This window comes from Oncorhynchus gorbuscha, linkage group LG24 (assembly GCF_021184085.1).
Source record: "Oncorhynchus gorbuscha isolate QuinsamMale2020 ecotype Even-year linkage group LG24, OgorEven_v1.0, whole genome shotgun sequence".
Lineage (NCBI taxonomy): Eukaryota > Metazoa > Chordata > Actinopteri > Salmoniformes > Salmonidae > Oncorhynchus > Oncorhynchus gorbuscha.
In genome coordinates this window covers 49,551,955-49,576,907 of record NC_060196.1, presented here as the reverse complement: position 1 = coordinate 49,576,907, position 24,953 = coordinate 49,551,955, and the positions used below count along the sequence as shown (strand labels likewise).

The 24,953-nt window shown below is 45.6% G+C and overlaps 2 protein-coding genes across 3 annotated transcripts; both read left to right on the top strand.

The window, feature by feature from the left end:
- Positions 1-1,015: 1,015 nt before the first annotated feature.
- Positions 1,016-15,687, top strand: LOC124012647 (ubiquilin-4-like). The gene is made up of 11 exons (XM_046326497.1): positions 1,016-1,361; positions 2,616-2,767; positions 4,456-4,610; positions 4,739-5,001; positions 5,347-5,505; positions 5,789-6,005; positions 6,210-6,349; positions 11,001-11,084; positions 11,240-11,355; positions 13,240-13,453; positions 13,956-15,687. Exons 1-11 carry the CDS (start codon positions 1,218-1,220, stop codon positions 14,106-14,108), a joined length of 1,797 nt encoding a protein of 598 aa, XP_046182453.1. The 5' UTR covers positions 1,016-1,217; the 3' UTR covers positions 14,109-15,687.
- A 720-nt stretch (positions 15,688-16,407) lies between these two features.
- On the top strand, positions 16,408-19,442 carry LOC124012731 (ras-related protein Rab-25-like). 2 transcript variants are annotated; one of them, XM_046326640.1, is made up of 5 exons: positions 16,408-16,734; positions 17,533-17,728; positions 18,014-18,207; positions 18,656-18,754; positions 18,900-19,442. In XM_046326640.1, exons 1-5 carry the CDS (start codon positions 16,701-16,703, stop codon positions 19,025-19,027), a joined length of 651 nt encoding a protein of 216 aa, XP_046182596.1. In that variant the 5' UTR covers positions 16,408-16,700; the 3' UTR covers positions 19,028-19,442. The 2 variants fall into 2 exon arrangements, with proteins under 2 accessions (XP_046182596.1, XP_046182597.1); XM_046326641.1 differs by having other exon boundaries at positions 16,412-16,734; positions 18,674-18,754.
- Positions 19,443-24,953: the final 5,511 nt, after the last annotated feature.

Below are 24,953 nucleotides of genomic sequence, written 5' to 3'. Positions count from 1 at the left end.
GTGTACTTTTCCCTCCATGTAAGTTCATTGCATATTTAATAATGAAAATACCTACCAAAAGGAGAACATTGATGTGGTTAATTTCTGTGCATGTTTTTAAAAAAAAAAGTAAAATAAGTAGCATATCATATCGCTCCTCCGTTCTCTCCACTGGCTTCTAGTTGAAGCTCGCATCCGCTACAAGACCATGGTGCTTGCCTACGGAGCTGTGAGGGGAATGGCACCTCAGTACCTCCAGGCTCTGATCAGGCCCTACACCCAAACAAGGGCACTGCGTTCATCCACCTCTGGCCTGCTCGCCTCCCTACCACTGAGGAAGTACAGCTCCCGCTCAGCCCAGTCAAAACTGTTCGCTGCTCTGGCCCCCCAATGGTGGAACAAACTCCCTCACGACGCCAGGACAGCGGAGTCAATCACCACCTTCCGGAGACACCTGAAACCCCACCTCTTTAAGGAATACCTAGGATAGGATAAGTATCCCCCCCTTTAAGATTTAGATGCACTATCGTAAAGTGACTGTTCCACTGGATGTCATAAGGTGAATGCACCAATTTGTAAGTCGCTCTGGATAAGAGCGTCTGCTAAATGACTTAAATGTAAAATGTAAATATATCTGTCAACACAGATGTATAATACTGCAATATGATTCTGGCCCGCGATCGCAAGAATATACTCTAATGTGGCCCTCCATGGAAAAAAAATTCCCAAGCCTGTACTCGTCAAAACAAGGAAACTTTGACATTTTCGAATTGCTTATTCTTTAAACCCGGCTTTTGTTTAACTACAACCAGTTAGCAAGTCAGAAATGTCAGTTTCCTAGTGCCGACTAGCACGTGAACGCGGCACTTAAGAGCGCTATTTATAACTGGTCAAAAATGTCCAAATCAACTGGCACGTCAGCTAACGTTTTTTAGCCCATAGGTTTTGCAATGTTCGAGTCACTCAAATAGCACGACTACACATTAGACATGGCAACATTTATAGAAAATTAGCTTTACAAATGTGTAGAATTGTAGGAAATAAGCTTTAAACCTGCTAATTGTTATCTCAGGGTGTGAACAGTGTGCAATGAACAGTGCTTGTGCACAAAGAAATAGACGTGACGCGGGCCTTCAATAGATCATTGATATGAGTAAACTTTTCTTGATAGGAAGTAATTACCCATATTGATCCGGAAGTGGACGCCAAATCTGAACGATTCCATCGGAGGAGTAAAGATGGCGGACAACGGCGGCGCAGATCCTGTTAATAACAACAATGATACAACTGTTGGTTTGGAGGGAACTATTATCAAGGTCACAGTCAAAACCCCCAAAGACAAGGAGGAAATCGCCATCTCGGAAGATGCCTCTGTGACTCAGGTTCGTTTATTTTGTGAACCAGTAATAGCTGGCTAGCGAGCGGCAACTTGCTGCTATGCTACATCATCATGCCCCTGCCCACTTGCCTTGCTTAATTAGCTTGTGTGTGTGAGCATGTTGCGAGCTAGCTAGCTAGCGTACTAAAATTTCAGAATCGGCAAGTTTAGTGATATTTAAAACTAGCTATTGACTTGACAAGCTATTCACACGCGTTGTTCTATAGCTAGCTAGTTAATACGGCTCACAACTATTCATCGCTCCGTATTGAAAACAGTTGAACAGTATATGTTCCCTAATTAGCGAATTTATCTAACCGGCTTGCTAGTAAGGAATTCCCTGATTACACAGTCAGTAAAATGTGTCGCGTGACTTCTGTATGTTAGTCATTGCAACAAAAACATCTAATCAGCTTCTAGGTAAGTAGCTAACATTAGGTAAATTGCTAACTAGCTAACGTTGGGCTAATTTTGTTGACTACGTGCTAACCAGTATGCTAGCTAGCTAGTTTCTTAATCTTAGCTGTTTCTCCAGGACATTTGCGCTTCTTAAGTAGGTCGTCTAGAAACAGTATTCTTCTTCAGAATGTAACCGCACCTCATTGTTCTGAATGTCAGTTACTGGACTGTAGATTGTTGTTCATGTGAATCTCCTCTCCCAATGAATGATACACTGGTCCCATGTTTCACTTTAAGTTGTTTTGTCATGAATCTGTCAGCAAATGCCACTTCTTCCTGTCCCTCCAGTCCTGGTTGTTACCCTGAAAAGCTAAATAGCCTACATCTTATCCTGATTAATGTGCTTCTCATATGTGTAGTATTTTTGTAGTTAGTTGTAGACTGGGGCCAGGTGTTGAATCACAGTGTAGTCTTGTATTCAGAGGAATGTGTATGCTTGCTGTTTCACAGTTGGATTCAGTTATTTTAATATTAAGCTTCTTCCATTGTGAAAAGCACAACACCAAGAATGAGATGGTATTTGTGATCAGGTAGTAGGATTCCTATAATAGGTTAAGCAATGAGGATTTACTCAGAAACAAGGCTTTAGAATTCAAATCTGCTCAGTAGCGCTAATTGTTTCTTTACTCGATTTCTCCCTTTTCTTCTGCCTCTTTCTCTTGCTGTCCATCCATATCTTTCTGTCTCTCTCATTTTAAGGGACTTCATTGACATGGGAAACGTATGTTTACATTACCAAAGCAAGTGAAATAGATAATAAATAAGTGAAATAAACAAACAATGACCTCTCTCTCTCCAGTTTAAAGAGGAGATCTCACGGAGGTTCAAAGCCAAGCAGGATCAGTTGGTTCTGATCTTTGCAGGGAAGATACTGAAAGACGGGGACTCTCTCAACCAGCACGGCATCAAGGATGGCCTGACAGTCCATCTAGTCATAAAGACAGCACACAAGTAAGATGGTGCAACTTCTCAAAGCAGCATGAACATTGTGTGTTTCCGTAGGATATGTCAGTGGCAGGAATAGGAATTGCTTGATAACATTTTGAAGAAGTGAATAAGCTATACAGTATCAGTCAAAAGTTTGTACACCTACTCATTCATTCATTTCTTTATTTTTAATATTTTCTACATTGTATAATACTAGTTAAGACCTCAAAGATATGAAATAACACACATGGAATCATGTAGTAACCAAAGAAGTGTTAAACAAATCAAAATATATTTTATATTGGAGTTTCTTCAAATAGACACCCTTTGCCTTGATGACCGCTTTGTACGCTCTTGGCATTCACTCAACCAGCTTCACCTGGAATGCTTTTCCAACAGTCTTGAAGGAATTCCCACATATGCTGAGCACTTGTTGGCTGCTTTTCCTTCACTCTGCGGTCCAGCTCATCCCAAAACATTGCAAATGGGTTGAGGTCGTGTGATTGTGGAGTCCAGGTAATCTGATGCAGCACTCCATCACTCTCCTTCTTGGTCAAATAGCCCTTACACAGCCTGGAGGTGTGTCATTGTTCTGTTGAAAACAAATGATAGTCCCGCTAAGCGCAAATCAGGTGGAATGGTGTAACACTGCAGAATGCTGTGGTAGCCATGCTTGTTAAGTGTGCCTTGAATTCTAAATAAATCCGACAGTGTCACCAGCAAAGCACCCCCACACAATCACACCTCCTCCACTATGCTTCACGGTGGGAACCACGCCAACTCTGCGTCTCACAAAGACACGGCGGTTGGAGCCAAAGATCTCAAATTTGGACTCATCAGACCAAAGGACAGATTTCCGCCAGTCTGTCTATTGCTCGTGTTTCTTGGCCCATGCAAGTCTCTTCTTCTTATTGGTGTCCTTTAGTAGTGGTTTCTTTGCAGCAATTTTACCGTGAAGTCCTCTCCTCTGAACAGGTAACTCTGGGTCTTCCTTTCCTGTGGTGGTCCTCATGGAAGTCAGATTCATCATAGTGCTTGGTGGTTTTTGTGACTGCACTTGAAACTTCCACAGTTCTTGAAATGTTCTTTATTGACTGACCTTCATGTCTTAAAGTAAATATGGACTGTCGCACAGCTATCGCACTGTCGCACAGCTGTTATTTTAAATACATTCCAGGTGACCATCTCATGAAGCTGGTTGAGAGAATACCAAGAGTGTGCAACGCTGTCAAGGCAAAGGGTGGCTGCTTTTTTGGTTACTACATGATTCCATATGTTATTTCATAGTGTTAATGGCTTCACTGTTACTGTACAATGTAGAAAATAGTTTTTAAAACTTCAGAAAAACCCTTGGAGTCATGTCCAAACTCTATGTAGTGGACTCAGGCCATATGTTTACTTACTCCACAGCTTGAAGTGTCTCCACTTGCGCAATTGGTTAGTACGTATTGAAGCGGGCGGTTATGTGGGTTTCCAAACAAGAGTATCACTTGTTGGAGCCGTGGTACAAACAGGGATAGCGAGGGAAGCTATACGGTTATAAGCACAGTGAATCCATTTACATATACAATATATGGGCTGATTCCATGTGTGTGTGAGCTGATGTGTTTGCACAACAACTGGCCTGCATGTATTTCAATGAAAGATTTGTAGGCAGATACCAAGTTGATGTGAATATTTAAACATAACTGATCAATGCATTGTCCCTCCAGGGCAGGAGATGGTGCTAGTTCCTCTTCCTCTGTCACCACCCAGGTGGGCAGCAGTAGTGGCAACTCCTCTGGCCCCAGTTCTGCAGCCCACCCTTCTACTGTAGGGTCCACTGGAGGCCCTGCGTCGGCACCCCCACAGACCCCCAACATACTGAGTGAGTTTACTAGGCTAAATACACACACTTATCTATCCACCCCCTCACTCACACCCAACAGTTTATACAGAAAGACAACAATCATCATTATCATCACCGCTTCCTGATCATACCCCTCTCCCTCCTAGCCGGGTTCGGTGGCTTGTCCAGCCTGAGCAGCATGGGCATGGGCTCCGCTAACTTCATGGAGCTGCAGCAGCAGATGCAGAGCCAGCTGATGTCCAATCCGGAGATGCTGTCCCAGATCATGGAGAACCCCCTGGTGCAGAACATGATGTCCAACCCAGATCTGATGAGGCAGATGATCGTGGCCAACCCCCAGATGCAGCAGCTGATGGAGCGCAACCCCGAGATCTCCCACATGCTCAACAACCCAGAGCTTATGAGACAGGTAAGGGGGTTTGGCCAGAGTTTACTGTGTCACAGACAGCTTGGGATTGGCTGGGGTGTACACAGAAGTTGGCCTTGGTTAGTAAGGTGTAGGGACATGTGGCAGGTGCTGTTTTTGCTATCATTATTTTTGAACTGTGGGAAGTCGACTGCTTTGAGTGGCTGATCTTTGTTTAGCTGCATTCTAAGTTGTATAAAGAAATATTTTTAGGGGTGGTTTCTCGAACACAGATGAAACACCCTGGCCTTCAGTCCCTATACCCCAGAACCTAGTCTAGCTATCAATATTGTCCTCTTTCATAACATCACAAATCCTTAAAACCCCTTCCTGTTCCCTTCTCCTCAGACCATGGAGCTGGCCAGGAACCCTGCCATGATGCAGGAAATGATGCGTAACCAGGACCGGGCGCTTAGCAACCTGGAGAGCATCCCCGGAGGCTACAATGCCCTGCGCAGGATGTACACAGACATCCAGGAGCCCATGTTCAGCGCCGCACGAGACCAGGTACCCATTATGGCACTAACTGAAGTTATTCCTCTTGGTCTCGCTAGTTCCAATCACTTTTTTAGTTAGATGGAGAGTTTAAGGGGAATCCTAACTTCCACTTAAGGGAAATATTCATCAATTGACATCATTGCTGACGAAGTACAAATTCGGCATAAGTGGGAGTAAGGATTCACTCATGGAGCTATGTTAGTCTCATAAACTAACTCTCAGCTATCCCATGGAGAGTGCTGAACAGAAACCGGTATTAAAACAGGTTGTTAATGACTTATCTCTCTCCCAGTTTGGAAACAACCCTTTCTCAGCCCTGGGGGGCAACTCTGACGGGGGGGTGCAGCCATCGAGGACAGAGAACCGGGAGCCCCTGCCCAACCCCTGGGGTTCAACTAACCCCTCTGAGGGTGGAGGGGGCACGGGCACCACAGGCTCCTCTGCCACTGACAGCACCACCCCCAATGTGTCCAACCCTCTGGGTGTCAACTCTGCCAGTCTGGGTAACGGTACGAGAATACATAGACTTCCTGCTTAAGAGAATACCATTCAGGAGAGCTTCTGCAATATCATGTGGATGTGAATTCCTAAATACATGCATATAAATTAGTAATACCCATACATATATCAAGCGGGGGGTTGTAAAAGTATGCATACGCACACACCTACACCCACGCACCATCAACCTCCCTCCCTCTGTGTGTGTGTCCCAGGCATGTTCAGCAGTCCGGGCATGCAGAGTCTGATGCAGCAGATCTCGGAGAACCCCCAGCTGATGCAGAACATGCTGTCTGCTCCCTACATGCGCAGTATCATGCAGTCTCTGGCCCAGAACCCAGACATGGCCTCCCAGGTCTGTAGCAGCAGAGTAGTGGGCCCTGGGGATTAGCATGGATCTGGAAGTCATTGATGTGTCTCAAATGGCACCCTATTTGCTTTATGGTGCACTACAGGGCGCTTGTCAAAAGTAGTGCATTATAAAGTGAATAGGGTGCCATTTGGGACGAGACCAATCTGAACGCAGGGGGATCTATAGGAATCAGTGGGAATGGGTTGTTTGTAATGAGAACAATAAAGCAGATCTGGGCCTTTATTCACAAAGCGTGGGAGTGATGATCTAGGATCAGTTTAGCATTTTAGACCAGGGATGAGCAACGGGCTCCCCCCGAACTCTGTCGGGGTCTCAACTTATTGTTGAGCATTAGAATGGTAGAATACACAAGGTGCAATATTGAAATTTGGTTGTGCATCAGCAGTTGTTCTCTTGTTATCTCAGTCACCGACAGTCACTCAAATACCAATGTCAGCTAAATCATTTTAGATTTGTAAATTAGTCTAGCCAGCTATCTACACTTGCAATCATGGTCAAATTACCGGCCGGGGGGCCCCCCATTGAATTTGTTAGTCAGTCTCATGCTGATATCATATTCAAAACTACAAACATTTCTCTCCACCCTATTGCTAAATTAGTAGAATTGCAGTAAATTAGCTGTAAAACTCCATTTTTCTTTGCCCCATGGCAAAATTAGTGGAATTACAGAGAATGTGTCATAAAATTGCTAAATCTTCTCTCCGCCCCCCGTGGCAAAATGTGTAGAATTGCAGGAAATGAAATCTGAAACTTTTTTTTTTCTCCTGTTAAGGAGGGCAACGAAATATAACTTAGGGCACTCAAAAGGCTAGGGCTGTATGTGTGGGTATGAATTTGGGCCACTGAGGCCTTCATGTTGAGTTCAAATTTTATGGCCCCCATTCACATCAAAGTTTCCAATCCCTGTTCTAGACCATAATGAATAAGATAACGAGGGGTGATCCTAAATCAGCAGCCCTGCTCAGAGTAGTAGTCCTTGGGAAGCTGTACGGAACCGATCCAGCTGGCAGTGCTTTACCGCTAGGTGTCTAGAACCGATCCAGCTGGCAGTGCTTTACCGCTAGGTGTCTAGAACAGATCCAGCTGGCAGTGCTTTACCGCTAGGTGTCTAGAACCGATCCAGCTGGCAGTGCTTTACCGCTAGGTGTCTAGAACCGATCCAGCTGGCAGTGCTTTACCGCTAGGTGTCTAGAACCGATCCAGCTGGCAGTGCTTTACCGCTAGGTGTCTAGAACCGATCCAGCTTGCAGTGCTTTACCGCTAGGTGTCTAGAACAGATCCAGCTGGCAGTGCTTTACCGCTAGGTGTCTAGAACCGATCCAGCTGGCAGTGCTTTACCGCTAGGTGTCTAGAACCGATCCAGCTTGCAGTGCTTTACCGCTAGGTGTCTAGAACCGATCCAGCTGGCAGTGCTTTACCGCTAGGTGTCTAGAACCGATCCAGCTGGCAGTGCTTTACCGCTAGGTGTCTAGAACCGATCCAGCTTGCAGTGCTTTACCGCTAGGTGTCTAGAACCGATCCAGCTGGCAGTGCTTAACCGCTAGTTATCTAGAACAGATCCAGCTGGCAGTGCTTTACCGCTAGGTGTCTAGAACCGATCCAGCTGGCAGTGCTTTACCGCTAGGTGTCTAGAACAGATCCAGCTGGCAGTGCTTTACCGCTAGGTGTCTAGAACCGATCCAGCTGGCAGTGCTTTACCGCTAGGTGTCTAGAACAGATCCAGCTGGCAGTGCTTTACCGCTAGGTGTCTAGAACAGATCCAGCTGGCAGTGCTTTACCGCTAGGTGTCTAGAACAGATCCAGCTGGCAGTGCTTTACCGCTAGGTGTCTAGAACAGATCCAGCTGGCAGTGCTTTACCGCTAGGTGTCTAGAACAGATCCAGCTGGCAGTGCTTTACCGCTAGGTGTCTAGAACAGATCCAGCTGGCAGTGATTTACCGCTAGGTGTCTAGAACAGATCCAGCTGGCAGTGCTTTACCGCTAGGTGTCTAGAACAGATCCAGCTGGCAGTGCTTTACCGCTAGGTGTCTAGAACAGATCCAGCTGGCAGTGCTTTACCGCTAGGTGTCTAGAACCGATCCAGCTGGCAGTGCTTTACCGCTAGGTGTCTAGAACAGATCCAGCTGGCAGTGCTTTACCGCTAGGTGTCTAGAACAGATCCAGCTGGCAGTGCTTTACCGCTAGGTGTCTAGAACAGATCCAGCTGGCAGTGATTTACCGCTAGGTGTCTAGAACAGATCCAGCTGGCCGTGCTTTACCGCTAGGTGTCTAGAACCGATCCAGCTGGCAGTGCTTTACCGCTAGGTGTCTAGAACAGATCCAGCTGGCAGTGCTTTACCGCTAGGTGTCTAGAACAGATCCAGCTGGCAGTGCTTTACCGCTAGGTGTCTAGAACAGATCCAGCTGGCAGTGCTTCCACCGCTAGGTGTCTAGAACAGATCCAGCTGGCAGTGCTTTACCGCTAGGTGTCTAGAACAGATCCAGCTTGCAGTGATTTACCGCTAGGTGTCTAGAACAGATCCAGCTGGCAGTGCTTTACCGCTAGGTGTCTAGAACAGATCCAGCTGGCAGTGCTTTACCGCTAGGTGTCTAGAACAGATCCAGCTGGCCGTGCTTTACCGCTAGGTGTCTAGAACCGATCCAGCTGGCAGTGCTTTACCGCTAGGTGTCTAGAACAGATCCAGCTGGCAGTGCTTTACCGCTAGGTGTCTAGAACAGATCCAGCTGGCAGTGCTTTACCGCTAGGTGTCTAGAACAGATCCAGCTGGCAGTGATTTACCGCTAGGTGTCTAGAACAGATCCAGCTGGCCGTGCTTTACCGCTAGGTGTCTAGAACCGATCCAGCTGGCAGTGCTTTACCGCTAGGTGTCTAGAACCGATCCAGCTGGCAGTGCTTTACCGCTAGGTGTCTAGAACCGATCCAGCTGGCAGTGCTTTACCGCTAGGTGTCTAGAACAGATCCAGCTGGCAGTGCTTTACCGCTAGGTGTCTAGAACCGATCCAGCTGGCAGTGCTTTACCGCTAGGTGTCTAGAACAGATCCAGCTGGCAGTGCTTTACCGCTAGGTGTCTAGAACCGATCCAGCTGGCAGTGCTTTACCGCTAGGTGTCTAGAACAGATCCAGCTGGCAGTGCTTTACCGCTAGGTGTCTAGAACCGATCCAGCTGGCAGTGCTTTACCGCTAGGTGTCTAGAACAGATCCAGCTGGCAGTGCTTTACCGCTAGGTGTCTAGAACCGATCCAGCTGGCCGTGCTTTACCGCTAGGTGTCTAGAACCGATCCAGCTGGCAGTGCTTTACCGCTAGGTGTCTAGAACAGATCCAGCTGGCAGTGCTTTACCGCTAGGTGTCTAGAACAGATCCAGCTGGCAGTGCTTTACCGCTAGGTGTCTAGAACAGATCCAGCTGGCAGTGCTTTACCGCTAGGTGTCTAGAACAGATCCAGCTGGCAGTGCTTTACTGCTAGGTGTCTAGAACAGATCCAGCTTGCAGTGATTTACCGCTAGGTGTCTAGAACAGATCCAGCTGGCAGTGCTTTACCGCTAGGTGTCTAGAACAGATCCAGCTGGCAGTGCTTTACCGCTAGGTGTCTAGAACAGATCCAGCTGGCCGTGCTTTACCGCTAGGTGTCTAGAACCGATCCAGCTGGCCGTGCTTTACCGCTAGGTGTCTAGAACAGATCCAGCTGGCAGTGCTTTACCGCTAGGTGTCTAGAACAGATCCAGCTGGCAGTGCTTTACCGCTAGGTGTCTAGAACAGATCCAGCTGGCAGTGCTTTACCGTTAGGTGTCTAGAACAGATCCAGCTGGCCGTGCTTTACCGCTAGGTGTCTAGAACCGATCCAGCTGGCAGTGCTTTACCGCTAGGTGTCTAGAACAGATCCAGCTGGCAGTGCTTTACCGCTAGGTGTCTAGAACAGATCCAGCTGGCAGTGCTTTACCGCTAGGTGTCTAGAACAGATCCAGCTGGCAGTGCTAGGTGTTTACCGCTAGGTGTCTAGAACAGATCCAGCTGGCAGTGCTTTACCGCTAGGTGTCTAGAACAGATCCAGCTGGCAGTGCTTTACCGCTAGGTGTCTAGAACAGATCCAGCTGGCAGTGCTTTACCGCTAGGTGTCTAGAACAGATCCAGCTGGCAGTGCTTTACCGCTAGGTGTCTAGAACCGATCCAGCTGGCAGTGCTTTACCGCTAGGTGTCTAGAACAGATCCAGCTGGCAGTGCTTTACCGCTAGGTGTCTAGAACAGATCCAGCTGGCAGTGCTTTACCGCTAGGTGTCTAGAACAGATCCAGCTGGCAGTGATTTACCGCTAGGTGTCTAGAACAGATCCAGCTGGCAGTGCTTTACCGCTAGGTGTCTAGAACAGATCCAGCTGGCAGTGCTTTACCGCTAGGTGTCTAGAACCGATCCAGCTGGCAGTGCTTTACCGCTAGGTGTCTAGAACCGATCCAGCTGGCAGTGCTTTACCGCTAGTTATCTCCATTTCGATAGACAGACCGATGTGAGGAAGAGGGTGAACACTGGGAAAGCAGCTGGTGAACGACATGACCCTGACCTTCTGTTTCTCTCTCTCCTGTTTTTCTTTATCCCCCCCCCCCTGCTCTCTGTCTTTCTCACATTCTGTGTCTCCCCCAGGTGTTGATGAATAACCCTCTGTTGGCTGGAAACCCCCAGCTGCAGGAACAGTTCAGGAGCCAGCTGCCCGTCTTCCTGCAGCAGGTACACACACACACAGCCGTATTTGCCTCAAACTGAGAGATGGTTGAACTTGTCCCAAAGACCTGATTGGATTGCTTGAGACTGGATGGACCCTAAACAGAAGATTTGGGGATTGTTTTAGAATGTTAGTTTGATTGACTGATGTTGTTGTTTAGATGCAGAACCCAGAGGCTCTTTCTGTGATGACCAACCCCCGGGCCATGCAGGCTCTCCTCCAGATACAACAGGGCCTACAGACACTGCAGACAGAGGCACCGGGACTCATGCCAAGGTACACACTGACACACACACCAGTGTTCTCCACAAGTACATAGAGTAGCCAGCCAGTCACCCCCCCCCCAGCCCAGCCAGTCACCCCCAGCTCCTTTTTGCCCAAAGAGGTCTATTTGGTGTCTTAACTGCTTCTGAAATACACAGCTAAATGATTCAATACTTAAATACCGCCCAGATTGGAAACATAAGTTATGGTACTGTGTGGAAAGACATGACCTTACAATTTAAATGACTGAAAATGAACGAATTCAGTGTCTTGGTAGTTGTTTTGGGATATTGTCAAAGAGGGAACATCAAGCCTTTTAACTCTTGAGATTAAAGTCTTATTTACAGTTTTACTGCAAGATTTGAATTACCACAATGATTGTTCTTCAAATGATGTATTAAAGCAGAACTGAAGTTAGTAGCCCACGTTTTCTGGGGAAATGATTTCACGGTTTAATTTTTTCCCTCATGTTTTCACTCTCAAAATCAAACTTTTTTTAAATAGAGAAACAAGCCAAATTGGATGTTGTAAGTGCACAACAATGCTTAAACCACATCAGGAGACTACATTTGAGGTCTGGGGAAAAATCTGAGAAATTTAGATTTTTGGCTGTAATTACCCTAAAATTCCAGTTTGCACCTAACGTGAGGCTGTTTAGCTATGTCTTTGTAGCACACTTGATCGTAGAGTTTGCGTAACAAATACCCATTACATTGATGAAAGTAATCATGATAGCATTCTGCCAGGTATGCACAGGCTACATTGTAGTTAAGATGTACTTGAAAAGGTTTTGGGGAAAGCCTTTCCATCTACCAGAAGCCTGTGTTTATTAGCATCATCGCTAACGGCTACGCAGTGGTGAACCATGCGCCGCACATACACAAACGGGGAGTTCTCGTTGCCTCTCCAGGAAAGTTGCAGGAAATATGAAACACTGATCCGTTGTGTGTCTTGTGGTAAACTTGGCCAAATTAATACATTTTAATACATTTGTTTGATTCCCTACTGAAGGTCAACAACAAACAAAAAAATATTTTGTTGAATTCCGTTTTAATACCAGGATTCCCTTAGGGCCCAAAACCTAGGAAATCCTTTGGTTTACTTGTTCCGATGTGACACCATGGACATATAACCATCTGCCGCATTTATGAATGGCAAAGAGATATAGGAGATCGACTTTATTCAGTCAGTTCGACACCTTTCATAAACGAGTCAACACTTGCTGTTCAGTTGTCAATCAACTATGCACTCCACTTGGCTGACTCCACATGTGTCAGAAAACAATAGTTAGGCTAAGTCAGGGCTTTCGACTCCATTACCACGTACATTACATGCGACGTGCAAGTTCACAAGCACGATGCACTCTCTCTCCCTCCATGTATAAAATTAGACAGCAACCAGAGATCTGCATATAATGACGAGATGCTCATGTCTCTGGCCCTAACAATTGGAGTCGTTCCGTTGACAGACGACAAGCTTGTGTCCAAAATAAGCCCATAGAAAAGCATTGGGCTTATTTTGGATTAATTCTGGTGGGAGTGAAACCCCGCTTTGCCTCTTCCTCTATGCTGCGTTACCCTGTCATCACTCTCTTTGTGACTGAACTGACAGGCACCTATCCTTTCAACAAATCGCTAGAAGATGCACATTGTTCATTCCAGTGGGAGATGGCTCGACGAACTAGCAAATTTAAACTTTTAAATTAAAATGTAGCCAGTTGAAAATGAGTCTAACTGGTTGTTTGGCCGACAGCCAGCGCTTATGGAAAACAATGACACACACACACACACTCCAGCCACACAACCTGGAGAAAGTGTTAAAATGGGAAATAAAGAGTTGTTTGAGTAGTAGATGCTCTGTTACGCAATCTCCCCCTAACCCCTTGGTCTCTCCCAGTTTGGCACCAGGTGGACTGCCAGGAGGTCTCCCTGGAGGTCTACCAGGTGGACTAGTGGGTGGATTACCAGGTGGAATACCCACAACTCCCCTGTCCACGGGAGGGGGTGTGGCTCCAGAGAACCCTGCCTCTTCGCCGAGTGCTGGGGAAAACCCAGCCCAGCAACTGATGATGCAGCAGATGCTCCAAATGTTTGCAGGAGGGAATTCCTCGGTACGTACCACACACACACACCTACCTGTCTTCCCTCGTTCTGTTTTACTGTGATTGTACTGGTTGACTGCTGTTTTGGACCCTCTACCGCACCTGCTGTCTCTAACTCTGAATGATCGGCTATGACAAGCCAACTAACATTGACATTTACTCCCGAGGTGCTGACCTGTTGCACCCTCTACAACCACTGTGATTATTATTATATGACCCTGTTGGTCATCTATGAGCATTTGAACATCTTGGCCATGTACTGTTATAATCTCCACCCAGGAGAGCCAGAAGAGGACTGGCCACCCCTCAGAGCCTGGTTCCTCTCTAGGTTTCTTCCTAGGTTCCGGCTGTAATAGGGAGTTTTTACTAGCCACTGTGCTTCTACATCTGCATTGCTTGCTGTTTGGGGGTTTAGGCTGGGTTTCTGTACAGCACTTGGTGACATCGGCTTATGTAAAAATTGCTTTATAAATACATTTGATTGAGAGATTTTTGTCTGGTCCCCCTACAGAGCCAGACCCCAGAGGTGCAGTTCCAGCAGCAGCTGGAGCAGCTGGGCGCTATGGGCTTCATCAACCGAGAGGCCAACCTGCAGGCCCTGATCGCTACCGGAGGAGATGTCAACGCTGCCATTGAGAGACTGCTGGGCTCACAGCCCTCATAAAGACACTCACTCAGTCACATCGATACAGACACATGCATACATACTATCCACCTCTGCAGCAAGAGGAATGCACACGCATATACATTGTCTACAGAGAACCAAGAGAGAAGAAATAAACCATCCAAAAAAGACACAGACGAAATCCGGTCAGGACATGTACCATTCTAAACATCCACCGCAGTCTCCTGTCAGATCATTCCCTAACCATGGCTCCCCTATCCCCTGGTTTTAGCCTCGTCCATAAAGCTCTGCTCAGCAGGACCAGACTGACCAGACCAGACCATTTCCTCAACAGAGGGGTGCCTGGTGAAGGGAGGGGGGTGAGCGAGAACGGCACAGATTTACCTCCCTCAAAACCCTCTCCAAAACAGAATTTCTTTACTCTACCAGAATTACTAATCCCTCTTCCTCTTTAATAAAGCTGTGTTTATTCCAGGGGTAGACCACCCTGGTCCTGGAGGGCTGTAGGCACTTCATGTTTTTGATTTAACTGACATGGATGACCAGGTGTGTTGAGGTTAGGAAATCACTGAACTGATCAATTAGCTCAGTTGGTCAGGTGTGGTGCCTAGTTGGGATAAAATCCTGCAGTACCTGCGGCACTCCAGGAACAGGGTTGCCTACCTCTGGTTTATTCAATGGGGTGGAGGGTTCGTAGTGCGGCAGATAGAAATGCATTGGCATAGAGCCGTTTATGAAACTTCATAAAGCATTCCAGGGATTTGTTTCCTGTCTATATGTTGCATTTCTAGCTGCAATGTGTTTAACCTTCCACCCCTTTGACTAAGCCCCTGATTGCAGGGTAAGGTATATGAAGACCGGAGGAAGAGAATCACAAAACAGAACTTTGTCAATCTCACACGGATATCAGTTAAGCCTGCCCGAAACCCTTTCTATTTATTGCTAAAAGAACCCCCACACTTCCCTGAAATAAAACAAATAGTCATTCCAGATAGGATATCTCTATCTCCACTCAGCTGTGAGTTCTTCCCTGAAGGTAGGATTGCAGTGCTTTCTTTGTCTTCAACAAAACATTCAACAAAACATTTAACACCAACCACGCTTATCAAATGGATCGAATTGATCAAACCCTGGCTAGTCAAATCAAATGAGTCTGCCATTGGTGGTCTAGATTGACTTCACACACCGGTGTGTCACAAGATTGAGAACTGTCATAATGGTTATTAAAAAGACAGAATGGAGTTCTGGGGAAGAAGACACAAAGACAAGACAGACAGATTTCCTTTTCATTTTATTCTGATTCATTATGTATTTTAATTTGATGTGTAAGTAGTACATATAGAATCTGTTTTGTCTCATTAAAAAAAAATCTTCCTGGAAAATGTATGAATAAAATATAATGAAAAAAAAATGCTTTCCATTTTTGGTATGGTGTGGCAGTGAAGTTCTAGCTTTTTGCTTTTCTGAGAATCTCAGCGTTATGGTAACCTTGGCAGTAGCTTCTATAGCTGTGCTTTGTCTGTTGACCTCAGCTTAAATCTATCACCCAGTTCAACATGTTGGAACTAACCTTTAACAGTACTGTACTACAAAATAAAACAAAGTTGGTCAATAAGAACCCTCTAAGTGTGTCCATCCTGACTTATAGGAGAAATAGAATTATACCAGGGCTGGGGTCTCTTCCATTTGAATTCCAGGCAATTCATGAAGTACACTGAAATTCCAATGCTTTTCCATTAGGAAAATGTGGAAATGGAATTTGCTTACTTTCTGAATTGAACCAAACCCTGAATTATTCAAGTTCTATTCAGTAGTCCGCTCAATATTTTGTCTGCATTACCTAAAAGTTTGGTATCTTAATGGCATTGCTAAATTGAAATGTCTACAATATTTACTGTAATTTTTTTATCGCCTCAAATTATGGGAAAGGGAACTTTTAAATTTTTTATTCTAAAGTGGTTCCATTGGAATGAATGGCCACCTTTTAGATGACTTATTCTGGAATTAGTGAAACATTTTTGTCACGTTCACAGTTTAATAATACATTTACCTGGTAGCCTGGAGGCTCCTTGATATAATACTGTCATTTATCTTCCACAAATGCTAACCTGAGGGGGAACCCACAAGTGATCTTAGATCAGTGTTGTCTAAGGGAAATGTAATCCTATTTGCCGTAGCACTGGCTCACTGCCATACACTGAAGACGCACCTGTCAGACGAGGTAGGCAGACTAGATGAAGAGGGTAGAGTCTATTCTCTTGTGATGACTGGCTGTTAATGCTAGTGGTTCTACCTGTTACACCTGCTCTTACCTTTCCTCCCTCCCCCTCTGCCTCTCCCATGTGTCAGCTGAGCCACAGAGGGATCGGCAGTAGCAGGGATCGTCTAACCACAAACGAACTGCCCCTATCTACAGATAAAGGAAGAGGAGTGTTAGCCCTAACATTTTCTCTCATTCATTTTAGCTGTTTTTCCACCCTGGCTCCTTGGGAGAGAAGAGAGTATCTTGTCTGCTGTTCTCTCTTTTTCTCTTGTTCTGTCCTCCCTGTCCTGGGATCTAATGCAGTAACAGCCCTAGGATATTGACTGAAACAGGTGGAGGATCCTGCCAGGGCTCAACACAGGCACAGTATGGGTGACGAAAGCTACAACTTTGTCTTCAAAGGTGAGTGTTTTGTTAGTCAAAGAATCTGATTCTATAATGAAAAAAATCCCCCATTCTCTGGTTTGTGCACAAAGCCCTTGGGCTTAGCTTAGGGTGGCAAAGGTTAGAGTGTGAGAACAGTTTGATCTTTGGTGTTGTTTAATATTTTTAGGGAAGAGAGGTGACAAGGAAAGCAGGAAGTAGCTTCCTGGGCATGGCAGAGAACCAATGTGACCTTTGACCTAAAAGAGGGTTATATTGACTACTGTGGCTTATTTGTATTTGTAATAGATTTTTGTCACCTTACCACCAATATGCACTTGTGGAGAATAAGGTTTAACAGTGTGAAGAGTAATTACTGTATTCTCATAGAAGTTTCCACTCGGGGCTAGACATGCACCTCTTTGACACCAAGTCTGGTGATGTTAGGTAGGGTAGTGGGTACACGTGATGTGTCAGAATGATGCTTGAGCAGGGTGAAGTGGGGTTGAGAGAAGTAACAGTTCCTTATTCTGTTTTATGTAGCAGAGAGTCATGCTACCTCCATATGGTACAGGAGGTTGGAACCTTAACTGGTAAAGGCTAAAGCGGCATAGGTGGAATGGTATCAAATATATCCAACACATAGTTTCTATGTGTCTGATGCCATTCCATTTGCTCCATTCCAGCCATTGCTATGAGCCGTCCTCCCCTCAGCAGCCTCCTGTGCTACAGTTATACCTGAAACATCTAACATTGCACCTAAGTCATGATTCTTTTCACCATTGAGAAATGCAGTATTGATATATTACACTTGATAATATGTCTGTCATCCTTTAGTGGTTCTGATTGGTGAGTCTGGTGTTGGGAAGAGCAACCTGCTGTCACGCTTCACCAAGAATGAGTTTAACCATGACAGCCGCACGACCATCGGAGTGGAGTTCAGCACTCGCACTGTTCAGCTGGATACCTTCACCATCAAGGCTCAGATCTGGGACACGGCAGGGCTGGAGAGATACAGAGCCATCACCTCAGCGTGGGCACACACACACACACACACACACACACACACACACACACACACACACACACACACACACACACACACACACACACACACACACACACACACACACACACACACACACACACACACACACACACACACACACACACACAGGAATACAGAGATCCACAGAGCCAATCACCTCAGTATGAATAGATACACACAGATATTTGCAAACACACCCACCCACCAAGTGAACATATTTCTCCGTCTCGACTCGTCTGATCCTCTCTCTCTGTGTGTGTGTGTTTCCAGGTACTACAGAGGGGCGGTGGGTGCTATGCTGGTGTATGACATCACCAAGCACCTAACCTATGAGAGTGTGGAACGTTGGCTGAAGGAGCTGTACGATCACGCTGACCCTCACATCCTGGTCATGCTGGTTGGCAACAAGAGTGACCTGGAGACCCTGAGGACCGTGCCCACCGTGGAGGCCAAGGAATTTGCAGGTGATAATTTACTTAGTTAGCAGTTACTTACTAGTTACAGTAGTTTCAGTTAATCTTTGTTAACCCAGAACAGAAATCTTGGGTAATTTGGTTAAGTGCAGAATCTGAACATGAGAGATTAGTTACCAGTTATCTACTACTTTACTTACCAGTTACCAGTCAGCAGTTAGTTAGCAGTTAACTTAATAGTTACTTACTAATTGCCAGGTATTTATCAGTTACCAGTTACTTAGTTACCAGTTAGACAAGTGTGGAATATGCAGTCAATGACAGTTCTAAAGTGACAGAATATTGCAACATTTTTCATATTGTTTTTTCATAGTATAGCATATACATTTCTGACAGTAATGTGAAAAAATGACCAGCTTTGCACCAATGACAAGTAATTCTATGGTTGGTTCTTCATGGCACGATTGAGTATGATGTATGTGAGAATATGCTCAATAAGGTAATCGGTCTCATGCAGAATGGAAGGGCCTCTTGTTTATGGAGACGTCAGCTCTGGATTCGACCAACGTTGAAGCTGCTTTCCTGGAAGTTCTCACAGGTTCTTATTATGTTGCTCTTGTGCTTCATGCTTTTGTATACAAAACGTTGGACAACAGCATGTCATGTGAATCTCTATTATTCTTCTGTGTGCACCTTTTATGTGATGTGTGTGTTCATGACGTGAACATTTCTGTTACCCCCAGCCATCCACAAGAAGGTGGCCAGTCGAGAGGTGACCCGCGGGTCAATCAGTGCCGTGACCCTGTCCAGTGCTACTGGAACGGCTAGCGAAGTCCAGGAGGAACGTAGGACCTGCTGCAAGAACCTCTGACAGGTTCTGACTAGCTCTGACCGGTTCTTTCCGGTATTAAACAGAATCTTCCTCTGCCCTCATTCAGGATTAAGGGAGTCTATGTTGATGACTACAGGAGGCATAGCTGTGGGAAGTAGGGGTGCTCAGGGTGCTGCAGCACACACCTGAAAATGAAAGTGCACTGGGCCTTTACTAGTATTGTATTAGAAGACCCATATAAATTCTGCCCCCCGTCCCCCCCACCCGTCTGCAAAAATATCGCAGCACCCCAACCACCGGACATCTTCCCACATCTATGACAGGCGGGCTGTCTGAACCAAAGACCAGGCAGTCCACAAGACACAGGCCACATTTACACTTTGTCAATAAATACACTATTGGTGTCACCTATATTCTCCCTGTTTGGTGAAAGGTTGCAGACCACTTGAAAATATTTGTGTGGAAAGTTTATTTTTGTTTTTATGCTTGTTACCAAACAAGTCTTGTTGGGGTTTATTTGAAAGGAGGAACTGCATTATTTTTGGATATTCATCATGTGCATGTATTGTTTGTAACCAAGAGGAAAAAACTGTAGGAGGTTTTGTGTTGACTACATGGGAACACTTGTGAAGGTTTTAACTTAATGAATAGTATGTGTGGCTCGGAGACCAAGTAGAAAAGTGACTTGCTTCATGATTTTGAAATATTGACGTTCGATATTGCAACAACTATGCACCGTATCTAATCTTTTGTAGACATGTCTTTTATGACAAACTTGTATCATTAATCTTTGTGATGGAAAAAATGCTTAGAGATTTCTGATTTCATTCACTGTTCATTTGCTATTCTCCTGTAGAGGGCAGTGCTGTTTTCAATACATCTATGGTGTCTCCAAAATACACAGTTGAAAGTGATGTCTCCAAATCAGATCTGCTATTGATATCTTACTTTACCTCAAATCAAATCAAATTTTATTTGTCACATACACATGGTTAGCAGATGTTAATGCGAGTGTAGCGAAATGCTTGTGCTTCTAGTTCCGACAATGCAGTAATAACCAACAAGTAATCAAACTAACCATTCCAAAACTACTGTCTTATACACAGTGTAAGGGGATAAAGAATATGTACATAAAGATATATGAATGAGTGATGGTACAGAGCAGCATAGGCAAGATACAGTAGATGGTATTGAGTACAGTATATACATATGAGATGAGTATGTAAACAAAGTGGCATAGTTAAAGTGGCTAGTGATACATGTATTACATAAGGATGCAGTAGATGATATGGAGTACAGTATATACGTATACATATGAGATGAATAATGTATGGTATGTAACATTATATTAGGTATCATTGTTTAAAGTGGCTAGTGATATATTTTACATAATTTCCCATCAATTCCCATTATTAAAGTGGCTGGAGTTGAGTCAGTGTCAGTGTGTTGGCAGCAGCCACTCAATGTTAGTGGTGGCTGTTTAACAGTCTGATGGCCTTGAGATAGAAGCTGTTTTGTTGACGTTGAGTGTGAGGTTAATTTCCTGACACCACACTCCGAGGGCCCTCACCTCCTCCCTGTAGGCCATCTCGTCGTTGTTGGTAATCAAGCCTACCACTGTTGTGTCGTCTGCAAACTTGATGATTGAGTTGGAGGCGTGCGTGGCCACGCAGTCGTGGGTGAACAGGGAGTACAGGAGAGGGCTCAGAACGTACCCTTGTGGGGCCCCAGTGTTGAGGATCAGCGGGGTGGAGATGTTGTTGCCTACCCTCACCACCTGGGGGCGGCCCGCCAGGAAGTCCAGTACCCAGTTGCACAGGGCGGGGTCGAGACCCAGGGTCTCGAGCTTGATGACGAGCTTGGAGGGTACTATGGTGTTGACATACATAAGCAGTAGTTTATGAAGAGCACACACACAGGAGTTTCAATCTTATAATAAAACGGCCCGAAATGGATGGCGTCATCTATAATTGAGTCAGTCTGGGTGTGGTGCTTATGTGAGTGTTTATGTGGGTCATGGCCTGTATCATCCTCTCAACAACAAAACACTCCCACACGCCTATACCTGTCTTTTCCCATTCACACATAGACACACACACTTAGAGTGGACAGCAGTGCAGCCTATGCACTTCTATAGAGATGATTGACAGGTTAGTGCTGTCACATGACAGATGAGAACCCCTGAGGTGGCTACCTGTCTGCTCCTGGGGCACGTCTACAGATGACATTACTACGACACCATTCTAATGGAGTGAGGGATTCCATCTCACACCCATAGAAAAAAGCCTAAACAAACCTAGTTTTTGATCAAGCATTTTGAGTGTGGGCATGTGAACATGTCTGTATAAAAGTGTCTGTGGCCATAGAGAATGATAGAGTCCTCTCGTGGCCAAAAGGCCATAATAGCATGGGCTGCATCATTTTAATGTAGTCAACTGGATGAGACTTCCAACTTCATTGGCTGATTCCTCCTGGTGACCCTGTTGAAGTCATGTCCAACCAGGTCATGAGGAAGGATCGTGAAGAAGAAAATGGACTAATTGAAAATGGACTGATTGAAAATGGAGATGGCCTCAATGGCGCTGCCCATGTTGCACAGTCGCTGTAATGGCACCTATACAAAGAGAAGTCCACTATCAATTTATGGTGTGTAGCTCATCTGTGGACCATGGTTTAAATTCATTTTTTTTTTGTAGCTCAGCCAAGGGAGTATAAATCTCCACTATTGGTGGTTAGTGACATTCATGACAGATACTGCTCTGTCTCTGTTTCACAGATGTCTACAGAGAACCTTTACTGTGTGTGTGTGTGTGTGTGTGTGTGTGTGTGTGTGTGTGTGTGTGTGTGTGTGTGTGTGTGTGTGTGTGTGTGTGTGTGTGTGTGTGTGTGTGTGTGTGTGTGTGTGTGTGTGTGTGTGTGTGTGTGTGTGTGTGTCTCAACTGGAAATGATCACATAGGTTTCCTTACAATTATTTTATAAACGCAAAATACTGAGATTTCTGCACAGGGCAGTAAATGTTTAATAATTTCCTGTGAATTATGAGATTGTTATAGACGGGGGGAAAACATATGGTTTGATAATCGGGGCAGGCGGAGCTGGATCTACAGGTTGAGGAGATTGATCTTGAAATCCGTAAATCTCAGTTTGCTTCAAATAAGGTGAGGGAGATCATGAGAAAAATATCACTGTGGAGTGGGATAGGAACGCTTACAGGCAGCATGAGATGTGTTACTCTACTGTACTCTGTGCATTTGACCGAAATCCCCAAATGCTTCCCAAATCAAATCAAATCAAATTTATTTATATAGCCCTTCGTACATCAGCTGATATCTCAAAGTGCTGTACAGAAACCCAGCCTAAAACCCCAAACAGCAAACAATGCAGGTGTAAAAGCACGGTGGCTAGGAAAAACTCCCTAGAAAGGCCAAAACCTAGGAAGAAACCTAGAGAGGAACCGGGCTATGTGGGGTGGCCAGTCCTCTTCTGGCTGTGCCGGGTAGAGATTATAACAGAACATGACCAAGATGTTCAAATGTTCATAAATGACCAGCATGGTCAAATAATAATAAGGCAGAACAGTTGAAACTGGAGCAGCAGCACAGTCAGGTGGACTGGGGACAGCAAGGAGCCATCATGTCAGGTAGTCCTGGGGCACGGTCCTAGGGCTCAGGTCCTCCGAGAGAGAGAAAGAAAGAAAGAGAGAATTAGAGAGAGCATATGTGGGGTGGCCAGTCCTCTTCTGGCTGTGCCGGGTGGAGATTATAACAGAACGTGGCCAAGATGTTCAAATGTTCATAAATGACCAGCATGGTTGAATAATAGTAAGGCAGAACAGTTGAAACTGGAGCAGGAGCATGGCCAGGTGGACTGGGGACAGCAAGGAGTCCTCATGTCAGGTAGTCCTGAGACATGGTCCTAGGGCCCAGGCCAGTTGAAACTGGAGCAGCAGCATGGCCAGGTGGACTGGGGACAGCAAGGAGTCATCATGTCAGGTAGTCCTGGGGCATGGTCCTAGGGCTCAGGTCCTCCGAGAGAGAGAAAGAAAGAGAGAAGGAGAGAATTAGAGAACGCACACTTAGATTCACACAGGACACCTGAATAGGACAGGAGAAGTACTCCAGATAAACAAACTGACCCCAGCCCCCGACACATAAACTACTGCAGCATAAATACTGGAGGCTGAGACAGGAGGGGTCAGGAGACACTGTGGCCCCATCCGAGGACACCCCGGACAGGGCCAAACAGGAAGGATATAACCCCACCCACTTTGCCAAAGCACAGCCCCCACACCACTAGAGGGAAATCTTCAACCACCAACTTACCATCCTGAGACAAGGCCGAGTATAGCCCACAAAGATCTCCGACACGGTACAACCCAAGGGGGGGGGGACCCGGACAGGCCGACCACAACAGTGAATCAACCCACCCAGGTGAAGCACCCCCCCCAGGGACGGCACGAGAGAGCCCCAGCAAGCCAGTGACTCAGCCCCCGTAACAGGGTTAGAGGCAAAGAATCCCAGTGAAAAAGGGGAACCGGCCAGGCAGAGACAGCAAGGGCGGTTCGTTGCTCCAGAGCCTTTCCGTTCACCTTCCCACTCCTGGGCCAGACTACACTCAATCATATGATCCACTGAAGAGATGAGTCTTCAGTAAAGACTTAAAGGTTGAGACCGAGTTTGCGTCTCTGACATGGGTAGGCAGACCGTTCCATAAAAATGGAGCTCTATAGGAGAAAGCCCTGCCTCCAGCTGTTTGCTTAGAAATTCTAGGGACAATTAGGAGGCCTGCGTCTTGTGACCGTAGCGTACGTGTAGGTATGTACGGCAGGACCAAATCAGAGAGGTAGGTAGGAGCAAGCCCATGTAATGCTTTGTAGGTTAGCAGTAAAACCTTGAAATCAGCCCTTGCTTTGACAGGAAGCCAGTGTAGAGAGGCTAGCACTGGAGTAATATGATCAAATTTTTTGGTTCTAGTCAGGATTCTAGCAGCCGTATTTAGCACTAACTGAAGTTTATTTAGTGCTTTATCCGGGTAGCCGGAAAATAGAGCATTGCAGTAGTCTAACCTAGAAGTGACAAAAGCATGGATTAATTTTTCTGCATCATTTTTGGACAGAAAGTTTCTGATTTTTGCAATGTTACGTAGATGGAAAAAAGCTGTCCTCGAAATGGTCTTGATATGTTCTTCAAAAGAGAGATCAGGGTCCAGAGTAACGCCGAGGTCCTTCACAGTTTTATTTGAGACGACTGTACAACCATTAAGATTAATTGTCAGATTCAACAGAAGATCTCTTTGTTTCTTGGGACCTAGAACAAGCATCTCTGTTTTGTCCGAGTTTAATAGTAGAAAGTTTGCAGCCATCCACTTCCTTATGTCTGAAACACATGCTTCTAGCGAGGGCAATTTTGGGGCTTCACCATGTTTCATTGAAATGTACAGCTGTGTGTCATCCGCATAGCAGTGAAAGTTTACATTATGTTTTCGAATAACATCCCCAAGAGGTAAAATATATAGTGAAAACAATAGTGGTCCTAAAACAGAACCTTGAGGAACACCGAAATGTACAGTTGATTTGTCAGAGGACAAACCATTCACAGAGACAAACTGATATCTTTCCGACAGATAAGACCTAAACCAGGCCAGAACATGTCCGTGTAGACCAATTTGGGTTTCCAATCTCTCCAAAAGAATGTGGTGATCGATGGTATCAAAAGCAGCACTAAGGTCTAGGAGCACGAGGACAGATGCAGAGCCTCGGTCCGATGCCATCAAAATGTCATTTACCACCTTCACAAGTGCCGTCTCAGTGCTATGATGGGGTCTAAAACCAGACTGAAGCATTTCGTATACATTGTTTGTCTTCAGGAAGGCAGTGAGTTGCTGCGCAACAGCCTTCTCTAAAATCTTTGAGAGGAATGGAAGATTCGATATAGGCCGATAGTTTTTTATATTTTCTGGGTCAAG